General features: G+C 43.1%; 1 protein-coding gene across 1 annotated transcript in view; it reads right to left on the reverse strand.

Moving 5' to 3' along the window:
- Positions 1–18,349, reverse strand: part of Scn8a (sodium voltage-gated channel alpha subunit 8) — a 196,068-nt gene that overhangs the window by 42,556 nt on the left and 135,163 nt on the right. The window contains exons 12-15 of the mRNA XM_008840003.3: positions 18,190–18,272; positions 17,671–17,983; positions 6,738–6,870; positions 160–398 (exon numbers count right to left, since the gene is read on the reverse strand). Coding sequence (XP_008838225.1) covers positions 160–398; positions 6,738–6,870; positions 17,671–17,983; positions 18,190–18,272 — 768 coding nt within the window. The remainder of the gene's footprint in view (positions 1–159; positions 399–6,737; positions 6,871–17,670; positions 17,984–18,189; positions 18,273–18,349) is intronic.

Genomic DNA, 18,349 nt, shown 5'->3' on the forward strand with positions numbered 1-18,349 from the left:
AAGAGTGAGCAGAAGCTGGAGCCGTGGCAGATGGAAGCATTTGTCTTCCAGTTAACTATTACTTTCTTGTTAGCTTATCTTCAGCTTCCCACATCAGAAAAAGGAGTCCTATAGGCAAACATCTCAAATCATATATCAGGAGATGGTGCTCCATCTTACCAGATTTCCTACAGCCAAGACGTGTTCAAACTGTGGTGTCATGGGATGGTGCTCCATTGCCATAAACAGTGTATTCAGAACAATGCAGATGGTGATGGCTAAGTCAACAAAAGGGTCCATGACGATCAAGTTCACAATCTCTTTCAGTTTTATCCAGTAAGGGTGACACTCCCAGATGAGGAAAGTGTTGGCAAATTTATACCAGCATGGTGGGCACTTTCTCTGAGATTCCTCTAGTTCTGGAGCGAATAAAGAACACAGACATGCTCTCAATCACAGAGAAAACTCTGTCTTCTGCTCAGGTGATCGTCACTGTTGTTACTATAACAAAGAGTGCTTGGGTACTGACATTCCTCAGGTTTCCTCTGCATCAAGATAAAAAGGGCAAGTCCCTTCCATATTAATAATGATCTATTTATCCACCAGGTACGGGGTCAGACCATGGTGGTTAGGAGCGTGGCCCCCAGACCTCCTGGTTCAACTGGCTTCAATAGTCATAAGTTGGGTGAGCTCATGCAATGTAACTGACTTCTCTAGGGATCAAGTGTCCTGTCCTTAAAACAGGGCAGTGAATTTGCAGATCCTTAGGACTAAGTGAGTTGTCTAAGCTCATTTCATGAGATTATGTAAGTCTGACTAAGGATTAAAGGAGACGATGTATATAAAGCAGTCAATACAGTGTCTGACACAAGATAAGTCCTCATTTAAGTGGAAGATGTTCTCAATTTCACAATGTATCATTAAATTCTTATCAGAGAAGCCATCAAAAGTATAGACTCTGAGGTCAGACACACCTCAGTTCAAATACTAGCCCATACGCTTGCTAACTATGGAGCCATGAACAAATCACATCAATTTTTTGTGAGAATTAAACAAGCCGGGTCTAGAAGAGATAGCTTAGTCAGTAAATGCCTGCTGTAGAAACATGAGGACCTGATTTCAGATCCTCAGCACCAAAGTAAAAGCTGGGCGTAGCAGTGTATGTCTTTAACCCCAGTGCTGGGATGGTAGAGAGAGGAGATCCTTGGAACTCATTAGCCAGCCAGCCTACACAAACAGACGAGCTTCAGGCTCAGTGAGAGACCCTATCTCCAAAATAAGGTGAACACTGATCGAGGAAAGCATGTTGACCTCTGGTCTCCCCACACTTGAGCACAAATATGCACCTGCACGCACACATGCACACATCTACACACGCATGCACACACATTAAATAACCTAGAATATCTACGAAGTGCCTCAGAACCCCCTAGCAAATAGCAAGTGTTGGGGAAGTACTTGCCAGAAGCACTGTCTTCTTCAGCAGGAAAGGCATTGCAGCCGGCCACAATGTGACAGGCCTCTACTGTGTCCTCAGCAGGGTACAGGTGACTGACTGTCCTCACCTTCAGTGAGGCTGCTGCTCAGAGCTGAGTTATCTGCACAAGGTGCATCCTCTCCTCTACCCTCCCTTCAGTCTTCCTAGCTCCATCTCTCTTGCCCTTTCACCTGATTCTTCTCTTCCTGTAGCTTCTCTTTCCCTCCCCTCTAAGTCTCTTCGTCTTGTTTTACTCCCCTATTCTCTCTTTTAAAAACAGAATCTCATGTGGCCTCCAGACAAAAAACTGGTAAATCAGCAATTGCTCTGATTGAAGCAGGAATAGGAGCTTGCAGCCCAGCCAAATGGATGTCTCCCTTCCCTGAGGTACGTCCTCAAAGCCTCAAGACTCTCAGCAGTGGAGTTGCAGGACTTAGTGGTTTTCCAGATTATTTATGAAACTAAAGTAGGAAAACATAAAGAGAATGATTAGAAGGAAAGGAGGAAGGCCATTCTGCTGGCCGCGCACCAGCCTAGGCACAGGGCTTAGCTGTTGAAGTTCTCCCCAAATTACATATGAAACATAACAACTGGGGGTCATAAAACTCTAAGGTTCTGTCCAGTGAAGATGTTCTTCAGGAATCTTAACTTAAAAACCTGTCAGGGGACTGGAGAGATGGCTCAGCAGTTAAGAGCACTGGCTGCTTTTGCAGAGACCCAGGTTTGGTTCCCAATTCCAGTTCCAAGGGGTTTGACACCCTCTTTTGGCCTCCACAGGTACTGTATGACATGGTGCATTTACATGCACACAAGCAAAACACTCATACACATAGAAAATAAAAACAAACAAATCCAAAAAAATTTAAATAATAAATCCCTATCAGAATGATAATCCTTATATGCAAGGCCATGTATGGGTCTACAGGATTGGTTCTAACAGTCCCTCCCCATCCCAATTCCACTGACAATAAAAAAGATTCCTGCAAAGCTAGGGATCCCTGGAATCCCAGCACTCGGAAGACTAAGGCAGGAAGATTCCCACTAGTTTAAGGTCAGCCTAGGCTAACACAGCAGGTATTTGGCTATCCAAGGCTATATAGTAAGAGCCTGTCTGAAAAAAAAAATCAATCAACCAACCAACCAATCAATAAATCAAACAAGCAAGCCAATATAAGCAAAATAAACAAACTAAAAAAATTTCCCAACATCTCCCCAAGAACATGATGGCTGCTGTCAATCAGTCCCCTCACCCTTTCTCCGACTAGCAGGATGGTACCCATGGTGATGGCTTTATTTTAGGTGGGGTGGTTTTGGTCAGATATCTGACTGGCTGCCTGGTTGCTAAGAAAATGGTTGCCTTGGTTTTCAGATTGAAGGGCCACAGTGAGTGTCACGTGGGAGTATGCGTGGGAAAAGAGGTCTGTGAAGAAAATTTGCTTCGGCTTCTTCATCATAGAACTCCCTCTCTTCACAAGGTAAATTTAGTTTTCTTCCCCAAAAAAGAAAATGAAAAGGTTCTCTTATTTCCATAAATTCTTATAGTACATATTTGGAAGTTTGGTTCCATTCCTTTTTAATCTCCTCCCTTCTCCAAATGTTTGCAGCTTATGGGCACATGGGATTGAAGCCCTGACTGTTCACATTCCTGACAGATGACACAACTGTCATGCTGCACACTGTATGAGGTTCCAGGTCTGACCAGAGAGCAAGGGGGCTTTCTACCCCATGGGCCACCCTGAAGATTCCTACAGGGATATTGGTTACCACTCAGCTGGGTGAACCCTCAGGATGATCAGTTCCACAGGGAGTAACACAATGTGAGTTTAAGAGGTAGAAAAGATCATTATCTGAACTGAGAGGTTTATTTAAAACTTTTTATTATTCTTAATTATGTGAAGGCGTATGTGTCTGTGTGAGTGTATGTATTTATGAGTGTAGGTACCAATAGAGGCTAGAGGGTCAGATCCCCCTGGAGCTGGAGTTACAGGCAAACTACCTGATGTGGGTACTGGGAACTAAACTTGGGTCCTCTGCAAGAGCAGTACAAGCTCTTAACACATCGAGCCTCTCTCCAGACTATTTTTTAGACAGGGTCTCATTCTATTACCTCATGGGCTCAATCCATCTTCCTGCCTCAGTCTCCCTAGTAGCAGGGACCATTATGCACACTGTGCCTAGTGGATTTAAAGTAACTTATGACTCTGTAAACTGTTACTGGTTCCACAGACCTGTAAAGCAAAGAATTTAGTTGGGGGATGGGTTAAGATAAGGAAATGAGGCTTGTGGAGCTTCTGGACATTTTCAGAGGGGTTACCTGCAGGCCACAGCCCCAAGAGTACTAGGAAATCTTCCCAGAGGGAGTCTCGTTAGTCTACCAGGATGGTGGCTTTGGTGGAGCAAGTTTTCCAAAGGCAAAGGCAACTCGGTTTGACAACTTTTAAGCAGCTGAAGAATCCTAGTGTTGAAGAGTCCCCACTTCCTTGGAGCTTGCAGCCAGGCAAGAAAGACAGATGCCAGATGAGGAACTGTAGCCACACTTGATGCTCGGCACTTGAAAACAAAGACTAAGCAGAGGCAGTGGCATCCACGGCCAGTTCCCTCTAGGGAGCAACTGCAACTGTCTTGTTTGAGGACTGACAACAAGAAGCACCAAAGCACGGCCACTAACACCCATTATTCTGCTGTCACCCTCCTCCTGCAGCTCTCCTGCTCTGAGGAAAAAGATTACACTAGTCTTTGCCTCCATCTGACCCCAGCCCCGAAACATCTCCAGAGCTTAAGGTTCCTGCTAGCTGGGGATCTGGCTGAGGACTGGATCCTGCTAAGCAAGTCTGCAACTGCATGGATTGAGGAGGGGCAGCAGGATTTTCTCTTTAAGGAGATTCCGGAATTCTCCACTGCTGCATCTAAACCTTTAGGTGGATAAGAGTTTGTTTCTTTGGTTCAAAAACAATGATTTAAGTCTTCAGATCAAAATAATTTCAGTTTCCTAATTGCAAATCTGTGCAGCAGGAATAATTACTCATTTAATGTAGCAAGCAATAGATACAGAGGAGCCAATGGTTAAGCCAATGGATCTTTGTTAATGTCTTTAATTCCCCTCATAATTATTCAGTTCCAGTCATTCACTGTTCTTTGCTTATAGCAGTTCTGGCCCATCAGTTTTAATTAAAGGCGTCAAAGACAAGGTGAAGAATAAGAGGAACGTGTGAGAGGGAATGGCAGGGCGGGTACAGGCTATGTGAGCAGTAGGGCCATAGAAAGGAAAAATAATTGGAATGGCTGTCTCCTCCTTGAGCGATGTTTCCATCTTGTTTTTTAAAAATGTGTGTGCTGATGGGTGGATGGTGGAGAGGGTGCGGAGCGGTGGATGGTGGAGAGCATGCGGAGCGGTGGATGGTGGAGAGCGTGCGGAGCGGTGGATGGTGGAGAGGGTGCGGAGCGGTGGATGGTGGAGAGGGTGCCAAGCGGTGGATGGTGGAGAGGGTGCGGAGCGGTGGATGGTGGAGAGGGTGCAGAGCGGTGGATGGTGGAGAGGGTGCGGAGGGGTGGATGGTGGAGAGCGTGCGGAGCGGTGGATGGTGGAGAGGGTGCGGAGCGGTGGATGGTGGAGAGCGTGCGGAGCGGTGGATGGTGGAGAGGGTGCAGAGTAGGACAGAGAGAAAGAAGAGGCCAGGGAAAGAGGAGGAGATTTTTTTAAATGCCCAAAAGGTTTACATTCAATGAAGGCTTCTATAAGTAATAGTGGAGTACCAACATTCCACCATTCCAAGCATAGTGAAGAGCGTCTGACTGTTGTTTGTGCATTCACACTGGCCAGGCCCTTGCCATAGACAACTTATAACTGCTGTGTTGCACAGATCATTTTCCTGTTCTGATGCCCCTGCCAATGATGTCCTGTTGGAGGCTGCTTTTCTTCTTCAGTTGCCTTACACACTTGGAGAGATCCTGTCTTGGTTTCTAAGTGAATATGAAAATTAGCCAAATTCTTAAGCTAGTGTTCTACAGCTTGGAGTTCTTATGGTATGTAGTTATTTGCCTGAAATCTCAAAGCATAAGCCACAGAGCTTAAAGCTGCTCTATCATACACTGACCTCAATGGAAACGAAGGAAAACGGAATGCAGCTGCTGAGCTGGCTGCAAGCAGTCCGTTCGATTTTTTCACTTCATACATTCTGATTTGGCACTGTCAAGACTAGTGGCATGTCTCATTCTCTACACCTATGAGGGGTACAAATGCTCCTATGGTGGTTCTTCTTAGGGGTTCCCCCTTCACTATATCCCACCCCAATACACACACACAGATATGGTAAGCTTAAATGGCTAAAAAATAAATGTGTCCCATGGCTAGCGGGCCAATAGAAAATGCCCCATCTCAGGGACTGTGATTAGTGCCGGTTTAGCCTGGCTATCTGAACTCTGAGAACAGCAATCTGAGGCCTCAAGAATAGTTTAAACTCAGCTAAACCAGCACGTATAAACTGAAGAAAATAGATGCAGAATCAGTGGGAATCCTATGCGAGAGAACCTAGTTACTGATTTTACCTCTAAGAGGAGCCTGGGATGTATACCAGGACTGGAGAGAGGGCTGGTACTTGCCAGGCGGACCATGGCCTAAAGGAAAATCCCCAGCTGTTCCACAGCCTGCCAGGCTGTGCCATGGAGAAACCATGTCGCATGGAGCATCCGGCACTTACAGCAGTATCACCAGACAGGTTATGATTCAAGTGGCTGTTCGTTCCCTGTGGAACAAAGTACCAAAGCAAGAGGGATTTTGGCTTACCTAGTCACACATCAGATGTATTTGTAGGTACGTGGGGGTGTTTGGAGAGAGGCAGAATTAGGTACAATCAAAATGCACAGTATGTTCTCCCTTCAGGAAAAGTCTAAAGGGCTGTAAGTCTTGAGTGAGGAAGAGAGGAAGGTATACTGTGAGGTAAGGCCATGAAGGGAACTCCATCACCTGATCATTTCACCCGCATGCCCTAAAGTCTCACAGTCCCACTTGTTCCTCACGATGGCATCACTGAGGCTTCTGTATCTCTATCACTGCTCCATCCTTCCTACCTGTCGCTTGATGCTGGCGGTGCATCTGAGGTCCTTATTTGTTCCTGAACACAGCTTTGGGGAAAGAGCTGTGACCCTGGTTTCTATATTCAGTAAGATCAATTCCAAGGGCTCAGAGTTTTGTGAAAGTCAGATCGAGGGGTAGGGAATATATTTACCATGCATACTACATATTCACTACTGAGCTGTTCAGAAGGCAACGCAGGCCACGCACCTTCTACTAGTGTATTGGTAACAACACTCATTATACTGTTGATCCTGTCCTTCCGTCCATAGGAAGCCAGTTGGTCCATGGAAACTAAAAGAGACCCAGGGCCTTTCTTCTTAATTTCCACCTCAGTTGTTGCCTAAAAAATAAAATAAAGCAAACAGGGTGAGCAAAGTGTGATAAATACAAGGCTTGGACCTCATTGGATAGACAGTCCAGAGTATGAGCAAAAATGTATGACGTGCAGTGCTTTTTTAAAAATCTGGGTCCTAAAATCCTACTTACTTTAAGAAGTAATGAAACACATTGGCAATAGATCATTTTTAGTTCTGTGGATGAGACCAAGTCATTTAAATTTAAGCAAAGCTGCCTGGCTGAGGCCAAAATGCCTCATCTGGTTAATTTTAAGCACAAAGTAGAAAGACCACATCCCCAGGGGCATTGCAACCAGAATCAGACCCTATATTTTCCTGTTCTCATCTCACATCCATAGTATTTGGCTAGAATTGGTCCACTTGTCAAAGTAAGTCAAATTCACGTCTACCTGAAATTTCATTCAGGCCAAGTTCTTGAGCACTGAGCCTCCAGATGCTGTCTCTTCCCAGAGGAGTACCACCATTTATACACTAGTCTGCCTAAGCATGAGCAAGCCAAAGGTCTACTCCACCCTTCCCAAGCCACTGCAAGAAAGTATGGTAAAATTGATCTTAACTATAATGCATCATATTTTTATCTTGACATTCAAAAATTTTAAGAGTTAAATTGCAATGTTCAAATTTCCTAACAAAAATGGTAAATCATCACTGGACTGTTATAAAAGATATTTTTTGGGGCTGGAGAGATGGCTCAGCAGTTAAGGGCACTGGTTGCTCTTGCAGAGGACCTGGGTTTGATTTCTAGCACCCACATGGCAGCTAACAACCATTTTAACTCCAGTCCAGGGGATCCGACGCCCTCTTCTGGCCTCTGAAGGCTTTGCATGACACAGGTGTACTTATAGACATGCAGGCAAAATACTCGTACACATAAAAATAAATAAATTAAAAACATTTTATAAAAAGTATTTGTCGCCGGGTGTGGTGGCGCATGCCTTCAATCCCAGTGCTTGGGAGGCAGAGGCAGGCAGATTTCTGTGAGTTCAAGGCCAGCCTGGTCTACATAGTGAGTTCCAGGACAGCTGGTGCTACAGGGAGACCCTGTCTCAAAAAGAAAAAAAAAAAAAAAAAAAGTATTTGTCACATGCCTTACCCAGGTAGCAGTGGTACAGGGGTGGGAGGGGGCTGCCCAAGTTTCTTGTTGTCCTTGGTTTAAGTTCTTTGTGATTACTCTACATCAGATCAGGTTTGATGGATATTGTCCCCTATACTACGTCGCCTGAGTGAATCTATCTGCTCTTTCAATGGTGGCTTGGACAGAGATTGGCAGCATCCCTCAGGACAGGGAAGACACATTTGTACAAGGAGAAAGAAGTACATGTCTGATCAGCCCCAAAATGATCCTGGTTGTTTTGAAAATAAAATACTTCTGGAGAGCTATGTCAGAAATCCCTTTGTCCTTATACTCAAATACTTATGTCCTTATACTTATGCTCAAATTTTAAGAAAACTCTCTGTCCTATGCATGCTTAAATTTTAAGGACTTCACAGAGGATAATTCCTAGCAGATGACAAAATTTACCTTATCAAGGTGTTTAATGGGTCTTGTTTGTTTATGTAGTAGCAGGACCACAGAAGTGGAGAAGGAGAAATAGCTAATTTCCTTGGGAACTTCAGTTTGCATCACTATTATATATAAACACCTGTATATGTAAGAATGACTTATTAACCATTATTTCAGATAAGATATATTTCCCTGAGAAGCAGCTCTTTGCCATGAACTTGCATTTTGATACTTATGACATTTAACAAATCAAATTAGGTTAATGCATATAAAAACTGATAATCATGTTAAAAAGAACACAGAAAGGCTCCATACATTAGATACTTAATTCTGGCATTGGATTGATCCTAGATTTTCACTCAGTTGATCCGTCTACAGTACACATGGTAGATAATTTTCAAAATGTTGACCCCCCAAAGTACTTTAAGATCTATGAAACTATGTATAATATGGCTTTGTGGTCTCACGGTTGTCTGGGCTTGCTGGATCTAATAAGACATAAATTCCTCAGAGTGGATCAAAAACCACCCTTAAAACCAAGTTGGTGAAAGTTGTCTAAAAGACCTAGTGAAATCACTAGATCACCATTTAATGATTACTTTTTAGCTTTTTTTCTCTGCATTGCTGGGGATTGAATCCAGAGCCTTGTGCATTTCACCCCCAAGCCTAGTTTGGTGTTTACAGAAAAGTTCATCCTCAAACCTACTATTTTTTGGGGGGAGGTGTCTTTTTTTATGAGACAGTATCTTCTTGTAGCCCCAGTTGGCCTGGAACTCACTATGTAGACCAGGCTGGCCTTGAACTCACAGAGATCCCCTTGCCTCTGCCTCCCGAGTGCTAGGATTAAAGGTGTGTGCCGCCACGCCTGGCATCTCAAACATACTATTTAGACAGAACTATTATTTGTATCACTTTCTGGCAGATGTTATGACCACAGCAGGAACAGAGGGAGACAACTGCTTCAACTTCAGAGTCTGTTCTGTGACTCTTACCATGGAATATGTCTCAATTAAAAAAAAATAAATACATAAGACACCAAGAAGTAAAATCTTCCAAGTGAATACTTAGGGAATGTTAGTGCGTTCTCTCTTTTTTATATAAGAAGAGCATCTGGAACAGATCCAAACAGCAGTTTCCACCAAGAAGAGTGTGCTAATAATGAGATACTGAGGACAATCTCCACATGTTCATAAATAACAACAGAGTTAAAAGTCCATGTTCCCAAGAGGAAATCTCAAGGAAATGTGAAAGTATTTTAACTGAATAATGATGAAATCATGACACATCAAAATTTAGGGATATAGCTCAACTAATGGCTAAAGGAAATGTCACATTTTAAATGCTTATGTCAGAAAATAAAACAGACTTAAAAGTCAACACTGTAAACTTCTAAGCCAGAAAAGAATAAAATTAAATCCTAGGTAAACAGATGAAAAGAAATTATAAAAACAGACTGAAAACTTTGAAATAGCAAATGGTCAAAAAACAGAATAAAAACTTCAAATGTAAGTTCTTTAAAAATATTTTGGAAGCCAGGCGTGGTGGTATAAGCCTTTAGTCCCAGCACTCTGGAGGCAGAGGCAGGTGGATCTCTGTGAGTTCAAGGTCAGCCTGTTCTACATAGTGAGTTCCAGGCCAGCTAGGGCTACAGGGAGACCCTGTCTCAAAAAGACCAAAAAAATTTTTTTTTGAATTATTTCTCTTTTATTTTATGTGTATGAGTGTCTTGCCTGAATGTATGTTAAGTGTACCACATGCATGCAATACCGGCAGAGGCCAGAAGAGGGTACAAGATCCCCTGGAACTGGAGTTACAGATGGTTGTGAGCTGCCATGTGGGTGCCATGTGCATGCCTTGTGCATGCTGTCACAAGTGCTATGGGTTTATTTTATTTTTCTTAATTTTTACAAAAACTTTATTGAGAATTTCATACATGTATATAAGGTGTTTTGATCAAATCCATGTGCACTCCCTCCCCTCCAACATTCCCCCCTTCTGAAGAGGTAACCCCAAAATCTTTTAAGGATTAGATACAAGCTCCCAAATACTTTTGACATTCTTGGCCTTTGGAACACAGTATGTTGTTAACAGGCCCAAGAACGTTTTGACTTTTAGCCAGGAAACTGGCTACATTTCTTTGGGGTCTTTTTACCCTAACTGCCTAGCAAATTCCTACCTCCTATTCTTATCACACTATCCTCTGAAGGGGTTACCCAAACTGCCAATAAGGAATAGGGACGCAGACCACTCTGGCTTCTTCCAGAGCAGCCAGTGCTCTTAACTGCTGAGCCATCACTCCAGTTCACCCCCTCAAGTATAAGTTCTTAATAAATATTAATAATATATAAAAATAATAATAATTCCTCCAGTAAGATTGATCAATAAAAACAGAGGGAAAATATGTGATCCTTGTCTGGAGTGAAAAAAGCACACTGTTACAAATCCTACAGATATTTTATTTTTAGGCTGATAAAGATATATTGTGATGAACTTTAAGATACTTCATCTTAGGTGAAATGGCCAAACTAATCAAAACATTTAAAGTGACACAAGAAGAACTAGAAAATCATAATAGTCCATATTAAGAAATTATAATTTAGGGGCTAGAGATGGCTCAGTGGTTAAGAACACTGACTGTTCTTGCAGAAGACCCAGGTTCGAATCCCAGCACCCACATGGCAGCTAACAGCTGTCCATAACTCCAGTTCCAGGGGATCTGACAGCCTCTTCTGTCTACTGTGGGCATTGCATGACATGGGTGCACTTACTTACATGCAGGCAATACACACATACAAATAAAATAAAAATAAATAAATAAAATATTAAATAAAATCTTTCTACAAAGAAACATCTAGTAAATACAGAAATGAATTTTATCAAATATTAAGGAAGAAGTAACATCAGTCTTCCTAAATCTAAATAAAACTTCAGTGAATATTGGAATGAATTCTATCAAGCATTAGGGAAGAAATACTGCCAATCTTACACAAATTCTTTCAGAAAACAGAGGAGAAAATTTACTCCTCAACTTGTTTTGTAAAGTTAACATAACCAAACTGACAAAAACAGTACACAAAAGGAAAATCAGAGACCAATATTTCTCATGAACAGAGTTGCAAAATCCTCAATAAACATAAGCAAACAGAATTCAGCAGTGTATGCAAAAGATAACACATCATGACCAACCAGAGCTTATACTGGGAAAGCAAGGTTAGCTAATACATGGAAAATGTCAGTGTCATCACACAGACAGATCAAAGAAGAAAAAGCATATGATCACCTCGAAGATGCTGAAAACCAGCAGTGTACAGACGAATATCTCTGCAACAATGCATCTCAACAAATCCGGATAGAATATGGTAGCTTCAATCGGTTAAGACGTCTATAAAAACCTACAGACACGGTGATTGCTCTTGGTAAAGCTCAGAACCCTTTCCTCTAAAGCCGGAAATGAAGGATGTCCTGTCATCACTTTCAGATTTGAATCTGAAGTCCTAGCTAGCATAATAGAGCAAAATAAGTAAATATGGCAGTTACTTACAGGAAATACTGTATACACAGGAACTACGGAATTCCCCCTAACCCTCCAAATCAATAGAATCAACATGCTCTACTTTGTTACAGTGACTTGCTGAAGGTCAGTATATAAAGCCAACTGTGCTTCTACTGCGGGGCACCACCTTCTCTGTGAGTTCTACACAGTGAGTTCCAGGCTAGCTGGGGAGCTACAGGGATATCCTGTCTCAAAAAGACCAAAAAAATTGTATCTTTTATACTAATAAAAAAATCAAGAACCAGCTGGGCGTGGTGGCGCACACCTTTAATCCCAGCACTTGGGAGGCAGAGGCAGGTGGATCTCTGAGTTCAAGGCCAGCCTGGTCTACATAGTGAGTTCCAGGTCAGTTGGGGCTACAGGGAGACCCTGTCTCAAAAAGGCCAAAAAAAAAAAAAAAATCAAGTACCAAGGAATAAAACCACTAAAAGATGTGTAAGAGTTCTACAATTAATGATGCAACTTTCCTGACAGATGCTTTATAAGACAAGTAAATAAATACACCACATTCATAGACGGTAAGATATTGGAATTAAGATCCCTACTCTCCTCAAATTGGTTTAACAGTTGCGTGCAATGCCCATCAAAATATTGGCTTTTAGGAATAAACTGACGTTTCTAAAATTAATGTAAAGGCTGTGGAATAGAAAAATAATATTTTAAAAAGATTTACAGTATTAAAATAACCTCTTGAAAGATATCTGCCAAATATGTTTAAAAATATTGCTCAAAGCTGGGTATGGTGGCACACACCTTTGGTCCCAGCACTTGGGAGGCAGAGGCAAGAAGATCTCTGTGAGAATGAGGCCAGCCTGGTTTACATAGTGAGTGCCAGGCCAGCTGGTCTACATAATGAGTGCCAGGCCAGCTGGGGCTACAGGGAGACCCTGTTTCAAACAAACAAGCAAAAAATTATTTTCTTTAGAGGGTTTTTATACCTCATTTCAAAATTTATTACAAGGTGATAATGAAGATTAATATGCATTGGTATTAGCATAGACAAATAAATCAAGAGAACAGAACAGACTAGAAATAGACTCACAGTACACATAACAATAAATTTTGACTAAGGTGCCAATGCAATGGGGAAAGAAAAGCCTTATTAACAAGTGATACTGAAAGACTGTTTTTTTACTCATGTTAATCCTTATTTTAGTTCATGCACAAAAATTAATTTGAGATGATCAGAGATGTGACTATGAAGCCTAGAACCATAAAGCTGCTAAAAAATATCTCCATAATTTTGAGGGTAGAGAGACAGAGTTCTTTTTCTTTATTATTTTTTTTATGTGTGTGTATTGCCTGCATGTATGAAAGTGCACCCATATCATGTAATGCCTGTGAAGGTCAGAAGAGGACATGGGATCTCCTGGAACTGGAGTTATAAACGGTTGTTGGCTATCACATGGATGCTGGGAACTGAACCTGGGTCCTCTGAAGAGCAGCCAGTGCTCTTAACTGCTGAGCCATCTCTCTAGCCCTAGAGGCAGAGTTCTTCAACAGGATGCAAAAAGCATGTCACAAAACAATAACTGATGTTATACATCATCAAAATTTTACAAATTACAAATCTAATAATAAACGACTTATATCTAGATCATCTAAGAAACTAACAACAATAAAAAGACAAACCAGTTAACAGCAGACAAAAGACCTTAAACAATGCACTAGAGAAGGTATATGCCTTCCGGCAGCCGGAATGCCTCTGTCACCCACTCTGCATGTCCAGTCTTACAAGGCTCAATATGGGCCCCAACTGCTCTTCACCACAGGTGGCTCCCTGTCACAGCAGCCTCTGCACCTGGGTGTGCTCCTATAGAGGCACAGTGTAGAAGCACCTCCTGCAGAAAGAGCTGCTTGCTGCTCTGTGGGCTGCTCAAATACACCCAGGGCTGTGTCCATAAAGGGGCATCTGACAGCCGTAGCTGCTGTGCTTGTTATGGGGAAAGTCCTGCCCCCACATTTAAACAGAGACAAATGTAGAACCTTGGATTTGCTTTCCATACAACTCTGACCTACTTGATACAATCATTTCTTTAATAAAGTATGTGAATAACAAAAAAAGTCACTGACTTAAAAAACCAAACACACAAAATACTAAAACTTGGGCTAGTGGTGTAGTTCAATGGTAGAGTCCTGGCTTAGCATGCATGAGGTCTGGGGTTCAGTCACCAGCACCATAAGGTAAATAAATCAATTAAAGGAAATAAAAGTAAGAAACTAACAAAACCACTGCTAATGCACTTGGTGGGAAAAAAACAGTGTAACTGTTTTGGAGAACTGTTTGGCAATTTCTCATAAAATTAACATATATTTACTACATACCCCAGGTATTTCATTCTGAGGTATTTATCTAATAAAAAAGAAAACTTTCATTTTATTTACGAAAAAGAATCATAAGATTCATAGCAAGCCTATTTGTATTAGCTGCAAATTGGAAAAACCTGAGTATCTGTTAAAGGCAGAATGGATAAACAAACTGGGGTCTATGGATGCAATGAGATGCCACTCACAGTGATAAGGAATGAACTACTGGCACAAAGCCCCAATATTCTCAAAAACAAAAGCATATTGTTGAATCAAAGAAGCTAAATTAAGATTACATACTTTATGAGTCTATGCTTATAAAAAAGAACTAAGCTACAGTAAGATAAATTAGAAGTGGTTACCTGGAGTGGGAGGACTAGAGACGGGCATAAAGGAACATCAGGGTGGGCAGAGTCCTGTTGTAACGAGGGGTTAGGGAATAATCCTCAACTGGCAGAGTCCCTTTTTTTTTTCTTTTTGAAGCAGGGTCTCCCCATAGCCCCAGCTGTCCTAGAACTCACTGTGTAGACCAGGCTGGGCTTGAACTTACAGAGATCCGCCTGCCTCTACAGGTGTGCGCCACCACGCCTGGCTCCTTTTCTTTTTTTAAAAAAATATTTATTATTTTTATTTTATGTGTATGAGTGTATTGCCTGCATGTATGTGAGTGCACCCGTGTTGTGCAATGCCACAGAGGTCAGAAGAGGGCTTTGGGTTCCCCTGGAACTGGAGTTAAGGATGGTTTGTAGCCGCCATGTGGGTGCTGGGACTCGAACCCGGGTCCTCTGCAAGAGCAGTCGGTGCTCTTAACTGCTGAGCCATCTCTCCAGCCTGAGAGTCCCTTTTCTATATCCTTTTAACTTGCAAATTTGGTAGATGAGGGTTACCTAACACATAAGTGCAAACAGAATATAGAGGAAGCTTTTACAAAGAATAAGGCTGGCAGAGGGCTTGACAAGGTGCAAAGTTACATGAATTATGGAACTAAAGATGAACCAAAGAAAGAACAGAGGTTATTTATTCAGATCTTGCTATAGCCAGTCACTGTGATTTGCATTTTGTTGGGGACAGTCACAGGAGTGGGAAGTTTTATGAGGGAAACAGAAGGGTTCTGGTGAGTACTGATTCCAGGTCAGGGCCACTGACATGGGGAGGCTGCAAGTGGGCTAACCCTAAGCAGAATGCTCCCTGTGACTGGTCCAGGTACACGGCTAGTTTACACAGCCCGTAGTTGCAAATGCGGTCAAAAATTAGGAAAGTGGTGGTGCACGCCTTTAATCCCAGCACTTGGGAGGCAGAGGCAGGCAGATCTTTGTGAGTTCAAGGCCAGCCTTGAGTTGTTCCAGGATAGAAAGCCTTACTTCATAGCCATCTGCTCAACTGAAGCTCAAATTTTCCTCCTACACAGCACAACAAAAGCCATTCAACTACAACACCCCCCCAAAACACACACCAAAACAAAACCCTCAAACCTGATCATCTGCCTTAGGCTGAAGTTGAAGATACTCTCTGGATATGTCTCAAACTTTTTCTTCAGGGAAAATACAAACTGTATTATTTGGCATATATATATATAAAACATACGTATATTTTAGAACTTCCAGGACATCAAAATTTGGCTTTAAACACTGAATTTTTTTAGTTGCCCCAACTGCTCTACCATAATGAGATGGACTTTTGTCTTTTCAGAGAATATAGCTAGGTATGTATGAAGTCCAAAATTTACTCCTAGATACAGAATTAGTAAAAAAAAAAAAATCTTATGGTAATATCCATAACATCTATTTTGGCCAGCTCTGGGTTGAGTTGCCATTAATTATTAGCTATTCTTGTTAACTTTAACCAATTAGGTCTCCAGAAGAGCAATAACTAAGTGCCTGTGCAGAGAAGACATTAAAATTAACTGGGAGACACAAGATTGGGGTTTAAGAAGGGCAATGCATGTAAAAAGAAGTTATAGGTCTGGAGGGACAGCTCAGTGGGAAAACATTGGCCTAGCAAGTACAAAGCCCTGTTGCACCCCCAGCTCCACACCCAAATACAGGCACACACAGACACAGAGAGAGAGAGAGAGAGAGAGAGAGAGAGAGAGAGAAAGAGGGAGAGGGAAAGAGAGAGAAAGCAGGAAGAGAAAGGTTTGGCTTAGGTCACAGAGAGAGAGAGAATTTTGGGCATGTAAAAAGCTACAAATATAAGGGGTAAAGTATTTTCTTTTTAAATAAAAGGCCAGAGAGAAATGAGACATTCAAACACATTTAAAATGACTGTGAATTTTTTTTCTTTTCCTTCCCATTCCTCCTACCCCAACCCTAGGTATGGTACTAGAGAGAGAACCCAGGGCCTTATGGATGCTAAATCAACTCTCTACCACTAACCTATATACAATCCAGTCCTGCCTTTTAGATTTTTATCTGTGCAATCAACAATTGCCCAAAATGCTAAAATACAGATCATTCTGAAGTATTTCACCCATGATTGTCCAGTTTTCTTTTACACATGCATCATGCTAATTAAAGGGCTGGGTGTCTTCATGCTGTGTTAGAGGCCTCTGAAGTATTATAATGAATGAACTGACATGCTATCTCAATAATCTCACACCAGCCACAGAGGCACTGAGGACTGTTAAGAAATTAGATGGAAAGATTAGGATTACCGACAGTATAATAACAATACAGCTTTTAAAAAGAGCTTAGAATTTAAAGAAATATTAAGAAATGGCTTTTCCCAAAGAGGGGAACCAGTCTTGAGCCCTTAGACAAGCGAATTTTTGAAGCTGTTATCTGCAGCTCCTCTAGAGCCTGACATTTGATTACATTTAAATTCACCTTTCCTTCCTTTCCCTCTCTCCCCCAAACACCACGCATTCCTGCCTGACCTCCCACTTTTTCCTCCCTCGTTATTCCCATTTCAATGCTTTGTGAGATTCTGGATCTGGTTCCCTCCAGGTCTTCTTGACCTCCTTGGCCTGGCCCTTCTGGGTAACCTCTACCCTCCCTCATCCCTGTAGAGAAGTGGAAAATTATTACTTTAAAAAAAAACCCCAAAACCCAGAAATAATAAGGTCTTTAAATTCCAAGCTGTTTTCCCGGGAGGGAAGGGGGAAGAAAAGCAATGGTTCCAAACCAGCTCAGATTTGATCACTGGTGGTGATAAGGTGACATTTCCATTCCATCCCAGCAGTCAGTCAAAGCTGGCGGGGGCGGAAGAGAGGGTAGATGGGCAGAGAGAGAGGTAGGGTCAAAGGAGTTGGGTGGGAGGAGCGTCAGAAACACAGAAGGAAGGCAAGGGGGCAGCCGGGAAAGGATGGCGTGTGAAGGAGGCGTCAGACTGGCCAAGAGGGCCCGGGCAGGACAGAGGGCAGAGGAGGGCCAGGGAGCCGAGACTGCCATGCCATGTCTGGTCTACCGTGCACTTCCTTACACTGTCCTCGGTAGCTGCCTTATCTATTTTCACCTCTGGCAGGAGCCGCCCACCGATGTGGGAGCCGGGCCCTCCGATGAGCGACACCACACCATTGCAGTCCACCGTGCTGTTGCGCTTCACGCTGCGCCGCAGGTTGGGGAAGATGCGCGAGGAGCGACTGCCCTGGCTGTAGCCGCTGTAGCCGCTGTAGCTGCTGCGGCGCTCGCGGGCCCGGATGGGGATGAACAGCGAGTCGCGCCGGCCCTCGCTCTCCTCCACCGTGCTGTGCTCATCGTCTGCGAACTCGTTCTCAGAGCCTGGGTCTCGGAACCTCCCGGGGCCCCGGAAGCTGAAGATGCTGCTTTTGCTGTTGTGGCGGGGGGGGGAGGGGGGGCATAGCCGCTGTAGCCGCTGTAGCTGCTGCGGCGCTCGCGGGCCCGGATGGGGATGAACAGCGAGTCGCGCCGGCCCTCGCTCTCCTCCACCGTGCTGTGCTCATCGTCTGCGAACTCGTTCTCAGAGCCTGGGTCTCGGAACCTCCCGGGGCCCCGGAAGCTGAAGATGCTGCTTTTGCTGTTGTGGCGGGAGAGGAAGGGTGAGCCCGGGATGCTGAGCAGGGACTGAGAGAGAGAGAGAGAGAGAGAGAGAGAGAGAGAGAGAGAGAGAGAGAGAGAGAGAGATGAGCACCCCCACAAAC

Source organism: Nannospalax galili, unplaced genomic scaffold (genome assembly GCF_000622305.1).
Source record: "Nannospalax galili isolate Female #2095 unplaced genomic scaffold, S.galili_v1.0 scaffold979, whole genome shotgun sequence".
In the NCBI taxonomy this organism is placed as follows: Eukaryota; Metazoa; Chordata; class Mammalia; order Rodentia; family Spalacidae; genus Nannospalax; species Nannospalax galili.